Source organism: Topomyia yanbarensis, chromosome 3 (assembly GCF_030247195.1).
Source record: "Topomyia yanbarensis strain Yona2022 chromosome 3, ASM3024719v1, whole genome shotgun sequence".
In the NCBI taxonomy this organism is placed as follows: Eukaryota; Metazoa; Arthropoda; class Insecta; order Diptera; family Culicidae; genus Topomyia; species Topomyia yanbarensis.
In genome coordinates, this window is record NC_080672.1 from 268027650 (window position 1) to 268036289 (window position 8640).

Here is an 8640-nt window from a genome sequence, read left to right on the forward strand (position 1 = left end):
AGCCTTACCACATTTGAGTCCATGCGATAGCACTACAGATATTCCGGCTACGCGCAGTTCTATTATGCAATGCGACGGATGGATTTTTCGAATGACTGTTGTCGAAAATACAACTCACAAAAAAGCAAACTTTCCGTTGTGTAACGTTAACTTTCAATAGACTTGGCAGTCAAGCAACAGTCAGTGACTGCCACGTCTATTGTCAAGTCAGGCTCAATCTGAAATTTTTTAAAGTTGTCACAACTTCTCGCTCGTTAGAAAGTAGTCTTTGGTTTGGCATATTTTTTAAACAGACATTCTTTTTGGCCCTTTAGTGTACATAATAATTGTAGTGCCACAAACCTACTAAAAACTAACAATCCTGACTAGGACATCTTAATCTGCTAAAGTCCCATTGCTTTGCTTGCACGTTTGCACACTAGAAAGCATAGAACCAATAATTTACCATTTTACCTATGAGTAGATAAGTTGTACACATTTAGTTGAACTTATGATTGAAAGTTTAAAGCGAATGTTTACTTCAATGATGCAATTAAGGAAAATCATTTCTACTGTTTCAATTTTGTTGGCTATTTTCGGCAAATTTGAGACTAAGAGAAACGAAAGTAATGAAATTGAAAGGCGGATAGGTATTCTAGAGCTAATCAGTTATAAACTTAGAACGGAAAACTAGGACTAGGGTGATATGGACTAGGACAGTCGAATATGATCGAAAGGAAATGTGAAGTCTTCTGCTGAGTAGGAGTTGGGCGTTGTATCCTCCAAGTCTACCGCATGGTCATTGATAGAACATAACTCATCATCATGTTTTACCGCCAACGCCGGCATCATTTCTGAGTTCTGACGGTATAAAATCGAAAATATGTTTTTATAAAACAACTATTTTCCCGACATTTAAGGCATGTTCTATCAGTTCGTTTCCCTGAACAAAGTGATAATTTTTCATTTGCTTAGGTGAAACCTCCTATAAAATGCAAGGGGAGGTTGTGGCTGCCAAAGGACGTACATTTATACCTACCCAACATCTCGCTTCCGTCCAGGCTATAAGTTATCGTTTTTGTTCTCAAAAAACAAAAGAATATACGGATAAAGTGGTTCGCACATTTTGTGTCCTAGCCATTGCCAATAATTGAGAAAGGTGTGTTTAATGATATTTTACCGTTACACTCGTTCAAGTTCAGGTGATGGTTACGAAGGCACATACTTTGTCTTACATTCACGTAACAAAATTCTTTGTTTCATCAGTGCCAACATTTATAGTCGGCTCTTGTATGACTAGCGACAGAAACGTAATGTTGATGCATTAACAACGTATTATTATGTGGATAATTTCTCTTGTATGATGAATCAATTTAAAAACTCACGATATAAATCCGTAGAAAAACTAGATACCAATCCTTTCAGAATTTTATTAACAAAGCGCCTAATTATTCCGAATAGTGTAATTAATCTGTACTACTAACAAAATGCAAATCGAATTGTAATTCACTTTCCTGCTGTTTTCTGAATGTCCTGATTTTTATGCGTCCCATCACAGAAAGGACGATTTTTTGTGTGCTTGCAGTTGCATAACCAGTAGGTGCCACTCTTTTCCACTTGGAACCGCACAGGTCTGTAAAGACATTATAGATGGTTTAAACATAATTACCAAGCACCATGCTCCCATACCTTTGCGTGATTTTATACTGCTCCAGCTTGTGGGTGCCATCACAGAGAGGCTGTGACTTTGATCTACCACACAAACACCAAGAATAGCGTTTGCCTATCGAACATTGTAAAAATTAGATTGATCATCTCGGATCGAATTTGTGTAAACTTACCTTCAACAAGTTCGATTTTGAAAGGTTTCTTGTCATAAACCACACCGTTCGCTTGTTGGTACTGGGACGTAGAAAGATCGGCTATCACGTTTTTTGGGATTTTAGCATCGCTCGTTCGTACGTGAGATGACACAAATGTTCGCTGTTAAAGTTGTGTATAATTAGTGGACGACACGGAATTTAGTTTTACTTTACATTACCAACACATTACAACTAACACGATGAAACGGCACCTTTTTAAGTAAACCAGACATATCGAGATGTTTATAATATCAATATTAAACTTATAAAATGCTATAATAAATATCCAGGCTTTCGATTACACGGACTATTTTGTTTTATCAGCGGTCAATATCAGATGATTTTGACAGTAGACTTTTCTACGGCTCATGTACGTACACGGCACATGACACAAACACTACATCACTAGCTGGTGGAAAATAATAAACAAAGACGGCAAAATCAAATGGGATTGTTTTCAACCAGGAAGCTGCAGAAGTGTTCGTGAGACCGGGCGACAAGAACTCAGTTCAACGTCTTTTTGTGAAAAGGGCGATATTTCCAAATGTAAAATTTCGTTTGTGCCAGTGCATTACACTGAAAATAATCCACACAATAAAACCACACTGAGAAAAAACCTGTAGTATCTGTGACCAGACTTTCGTGGTTGTTTTAACTATTCCCCGAAATAGCAGTAATGACCATGAGATCAGTAATACTAAACATCTGTATCCCAAAAAATACTACAAAAATCGATTACCGCTTAACTATGCTGTTGTTATTTACGACAATTTGAACATGCTCACTCCAACAATATTTATCATCTATAAAGTGACAAATGAATAGTGTGAATCACTATTAAAATTCAAGTAAAAATAAAAATATGAACATGGTAAACATCTTGAATGTAAACAGTGCCATTGTTATAACTACTTTTCGTTTGATTGTCCTCTGCACAATATATTAATAAGTCGTGAACACTAAAGGTATAGTTGTTATAGGAATGTAAAGGTTAAAATAACTATATACACCGTTGATGTGGACTTTACCCTTGTCGAAAGCAGCTTTTGCGTATAGTGATTTTCAGCTGACAATGCTTTGTATTACTAACAACCATAAAACTTGTCAATGTTTGCGATCCCATTAAGTCTTTCTGCAGGATGCGGCCATTACAGTGAAAAATGTATAAATAACATACGTGCGTGTTTTTTGGCGTACTCTGTAATTTTATTTTTTTAACTATCGCAATAATATTATCTCTGTAATATTACGGTAAGGTGATAGCATCATTACCCGTTGTATGGTAGAGTCCCAGTCAGGGAAGCTATTTAGTAGCCAAATATGAGCCTCACAAATGGTCTGTACACTAAGAATCGGTTTCAAGTCCTACGAAACAGAAGGTCATGTTTCGCAACGGACTGTATTACTAAGTATTTGCTTTGCTTTATTGCACTATGTGAGTACATACTTCAATTGAATTCAAAAACGATGTTTTAAAATCATAAATATTTTTTGGTTCTTTTCAGTTAAGCGTAAGAGCAGAAAAAAGGAGGCTGAGATATGGTTGCTGAGCCGATTAATATTTATATAAAAAATGTGTAGCATCAATAAACTAAGGGATACTTTCCAAAAGCTAGATTGGCTCAAACTTTCTTTTGTCCATCCTCACCATCCATATTGGCTCGCGTCATTTCCAAAACAATGATATCCCTTTTTAAAATAACTAGGGGGAAAATGTCAAAACCCCAAGGTTTTAGTTATTGAAAGCAGGCCCTGCTCAGGATGACTATGCTTATTGTTATACCAAGCATCCCACTTTTAATGGTCATTCATACAACAGAGTGTTCAATTTGACTATTATGCATAAAGCATGGTAAAACTGGTAAATAATTCCATTCTACTGGTTTAGTTATAACAAACACTTCCAAGTCGAGATAACTATGAACATTGTTACGGTGAGCATCCCACTTATAATGGTCATGCTTACAATACAATGTTCAATAGTACTATTGTGGTCAAGAGCTCTTGTATAGTAAACTTGAACATGGGTATAGTTGATGTGACCTGATGCTATAGTCGGTTAAAAACCACTACACTCGAAAAGTCGAATTTACCTCCTCATATGGTACATGTTACCATATAATTTTTCTTAGTGCATATGCAATTAAACATCACTTTCATGTTCGTTTTCATGTTGAAAAGTAAAATAAATCATTTTCATTCGAATTTCATATGGCAATCCATTAAGGTTGCACAGAGAATGCGCAAAATTTGCAAACGAAAAAAGCAGTTTTTTTTCACACCGTATGTCAGATCTTCATAAAAATCAATCAGCAGTACTGTAACAACATTCTACATACGCTGATTGATTTTTATGAAGATCTGACATACGGTGTGGAAAAAACTGCTTTTTCGTTTGCGAAATTTGCGCATTCTCTGTGCAACCTTAAAACGCATTTCATGTGGTGTTTCAAATTAAATTCAAACACATTCCACGTGAATGACATATTTTTCATTGAATGTTGAATGCTATCGAGCTTGCTATTGAGTCGTAAAGTATTAACTTTCCACTTGACTTTCGCGTTAAAAACCTGTAGCGTTTCATACTCAGTTGCGTTTCGGCTTCGCCTCATCAGAAACCGACACTAACTTATTGTCGGAATAGATTAGCGCCGGCTTGACGCAAATCCCTTAAAACTAAAACACACTTTGTGTTTCAATCGAACGACTGATCAAACGTGATGTCCCGTTCGAGCAGAAGTTCTGTTTATGCTGATGAGACACAGTGAAGTCGAAGCTTGTCTTGGCTTAGCAGGCCTATGCGAAAGCACTATGCTATATTTCACCCTAAGGAGGAAAATTTGGCAAAAACCAAAATTTCTCACTAGGGCGAAATTTTTTTTGGTAAAACCAGTCTTAGCACTTCAAGGGCACAAGCATAGATCTGTAACTTGTTCGCGAAACACTTCTCGAGTGTGTTCAAAAATGAATCGGCTAAATCAAGTCAGGTGGATTATGGGCTTCGTGATGTAAACAATTTCGGAAACGTACAATTTACTGACGAATACCTAATAGCTACCATAAGCAAGTTAAAGTATACTTCGATGGGGCCAGATTGAATCCCTTGTATTATACTGAAAAGATGCGCGAGCAAAATGTGTACACCTCTACGACTCATTTTCAACCATTTTTTTTATTAACATGTTTATTTCGATCTGATTAGGACATTTTATTATCTAAAAGCAATTACAGGTTAAAAAAAACTCCAGTGAAGCTATCGACAGAGTATAACTACCATCTAATGTAAAATTTACATGGGTTAAAAATATTTTTAGAGCCCTGCTTTTAGTCTCTGGACTTATGTTTATACGTTGTGGAGTAGCTATATATTTGAATGTTTTATCGGAGTTCAGCACTCAGATTTCCGTTGATTTTGAGAATGATGCGGACATTATTTTTTCAAGAAGTGATATCAATCCGGGGTGAAATTGCATGTTTCGCAATACAGATATCAGAAAATTTTGATTTACACGGTCAAAGGCGTGATCTAAGTCAAATGATATTAGTCTACCCGATTTTCTCCTGATGTTAATTTCTACCAATGTTTTCGTTTAGAGCTCCATTAAGAATTAGATTTAACTGAAGATGTATAATATTGAATGCCTTCATGAAAAATTCTTTCGGTAGCCCATCGCAGCCTGGGGACTTCCTTGATGCGCTTGATCTGATTGCCATGTAAATTTCCTCGGTAGTAATCTCGTTCATTGCTTGGTTATTCGATTCAGAATCTGCTGGAATATAACAGATTAATGTAAAGTTCGTGTTTGCTTCGACGTTTTCTTGTGCGAATAGACTTTTGAAGAAATTGTATATATGATGTTCGATTTCAGCTGGATTTGTCAAAAATCGATCTTGAGTGTGAATAGAGTGAATGGTGCTGTTGTTTTTACGTGTCACACGATCACCCAGTTGGCATGTTGAAATTTTTCCCCATCGACTGATTTATCGTTCAATTGTTCGTACGGTTTAGAGAATCGGTTTTGTAAAAGCAGCATTTTTCCTTTCACTTTATTGATTTTCTGTTTCATCTCAGGATTTCCATGCATCCATTTCACTGTCACAATCAGTGTTTTCCGTGCGTTAAAAAAACCAATAATGTTTCTAGTTTTTAAACAAGGTGACAAGCAAAATGTCGCGAACTATAGTGGCATTACCTCGCTCTGCGCTGGATCAAAGTTGTTTAAGATCCCAGTAGGAAACATGCTCTTTCGTGAGATCAAAGCATACATATCAAAGGACCAACATGGCTTTTTTCAGGCAGATCAATAACCACCAATCTTGCCCAATTTAATTCGTACTGTATTAAAAACATCGAAAATTGATCTCAAGTAGACACTGTATACACTGACCTTAAAGCCAGGCATAGGAAAATTCACTCATTCGTTTGATTGCATCTGATAGCCATTTATCCTTGGTTCAGCCGCACGCAATCAGCATAGTGAGCATGGAGCAACGAACCATGGGAGAATGCGATGAATCCTCCCTCCATCACCATGTTTGCGCAATCCGAATGGCCAGCGAACGCACTGTGTGAGTGATTCGTTAAAAAAATACTAGAAACGAACCGAATGTCAGCGAACAGGCAGAAATTCCATTCTGGATGAATCAAAATTCACTCACTCATCGAATGCATTCGTTGATTCGTTCAGTGGGTTCCTTGCATGTAATTACAATAATAAGCATGAGGCGCTGTATATATCGTTTATGTAAAGCTGTAGGAATTAGATTTTTCTTTAAACTTCTTGTTCGGCTCGGAAGCCTATTGGTGATTACAAGCCAAGGAATTACATGAAAATATAACAGAGTTTAAATACTCCTTCTGGCACATATGACTTCTATAAAAATTGTTGCTTCACAGACGAGGACACGATGTTACTTTTGGGAATGATTTTAGATAGTAGCGTCGCATTCGGTAAGCGATAGAAATTGTTAAATTTGCAATTAATTTTTTTAAAGGGCTAACGCGATGTTCATCAGGCTTGTTATTTGCTCACACAATGAGCCACAAAGAGTGAAATACACCGATTAAAAATAGAGCAGCACAAAAACACTGCGATGTGCAGAACGACCGCACAAAGAGAAACAATTTATGTATCATTGATTCAATAAAATTTGAACTTTCACTTATACAGCTGTTTTCGCAATAAAAAAACCAAGAAAATGATATATAAAACATTTCTTTTGCTTGCATTTTTACCTGCGAAAACTGAAATCAAACGCGTGGAGTACGTTTGAACCCCAGTTCAACGTTCTAAGGTGGAAAAAGTAAGTGTAACTTTCTAGGGTTAACATGATAAACAGGCTCACTAACTTTCTTTGGAGAAAGTATGTTCCAGGTAAACATCGACGGGCATTTATCGCGCAACCTACAGTGGGGAAATGGTGTGCCACACGGTACTGTGCTCCCAGTTACCTTATACCTCATAGCAATCCAACCTATCTTCTCGGTGTTTCCGAATGCCGTGACAGCTCTATTGTATGCCGACGACATTCCTGTGGTGCGGGTAAAAAAGAATAACCACTCTATCGAAAACGACGGTCAGCAGTGAAAGCCATTGAGAGATGGGCAAAAAGTGTTGGATTTACGATATCAGCAACAAAGCCCAGCATGTTCTACTGTAGCCCGAATACCCGTCGTGAGCGCAAGCAAACCATCAGGATAGATACAGTAGCATACTGACACAAAATCATCTGAAAACCCTTGGTATCACTCTCGATTGATCGCTGAATTTCAAAGCGCATTGCAAGCTAACGAAGATGGCATGCGAATCCAGGCTGCGTAATCTGAAAATGATCGGAGCTAAGCTACCACGTGGTCAACGAACTTCCTTTCTACAAATCGGGTCCGTCATTGTCACTTCTTGACTATTGTATGGTATGGGACTCGTTAGGAGCGAACATTTCCAACAATCGAATGGTCTACCGCCACAGTGCAGCGTGTTATTTACTGAAGCGTTTGCAATAAGAACACTGGTAACTGCATACTGCACTTCCAACGATCTACTGTTCATGACAGACTCGGCTCGTTGTCTATCGACAATTGAAGCTGGCACATCCCAGCATCCATGGATCCAGAAGATATAAACCATGATCCTAAATCGTCCAATCAATCCCATTTTCCGACACGAATGCACTCTCAGGGGTAAAGTGTCGTTAATAAACAACAACAATAATCATGCGGCTTATTATTGGTTTAGCGAAAAGTATAAATCCTTCCTAATTTTTTTTGCAGTTGGCAATGAGATCCCGGTTAATATGGAAAAAAAATCAGCAAACCATTCGCGAAAGAGTTTTGTTCACCCACATGCAAAATCCTAAGATGTCGCATCCCGCCTTGGGAAAACTACATCATTCGACCGCCTCAAAGGTTTTCCGACAGTTCCAGGAACAGATGACAGTGTCCACAAGTAAGAAGCTGAGCGAAAACCAGGAAAAAGGGCTTAAAAAATATTTAGAGGTCTGACTGCTCATTTCAACGCGGGACTTGGACAAAAAACTTGATGTTTCGCAAAGTCCAGAGGGCCAAGAAACAATCCTGATTGAAAAAGTACTAGCGTTCGTCCCGATTTGGACTCTACGCGATGCTGACAACGAAATACCGCCTACCGGTGCTGCGTTATTGATGATGGGCCCTATATCAAAGCGGATTGTAAGCAGGAAGCAGGTGCCGGGTTGCACAAGTTTGCTGTGGATGATCGCTTCAAACGGAACAAGTTAACGAAACTCGCTTCGAAGCACATGATTTGGCAGGTCATATGCA

General features: G+C 38.0%; 1 protein-coding gene across 1 annotated transcript; it reads right to left on the minus strand.

Annotated features, from left to right (window-relative positions):
- Window positions 1–1365: 1365 nt before the first annotated feature.
- LOC131690545 (CDGSH iron-sulfur domain-containing protein 3, mitochondrial) lies at window positions 1366–2191 on the minus strand. Its single transcript, XM_058976410.1, has 4 exons — window positions 2021–2191; window positions 1821–1962; window positions 1669–1762; window positions 1366–1612 (listed from the first exon to the last, which is right to left on the minus strand). The coding sequence occupies exons 1-4, from the start codon at window positions 2072–2074 to the stop codon at window positions 1486–1488; spliced, it is 417 nt and encodes a 138-aa protein (XP_058832393.1). The 5' UTR covers window positions 2075–2191; the 3' UTR covers window positions 1366–1485.
- Between the last annotated feature and the right edge of the window lie 6449 nt (window positions 2192–8640).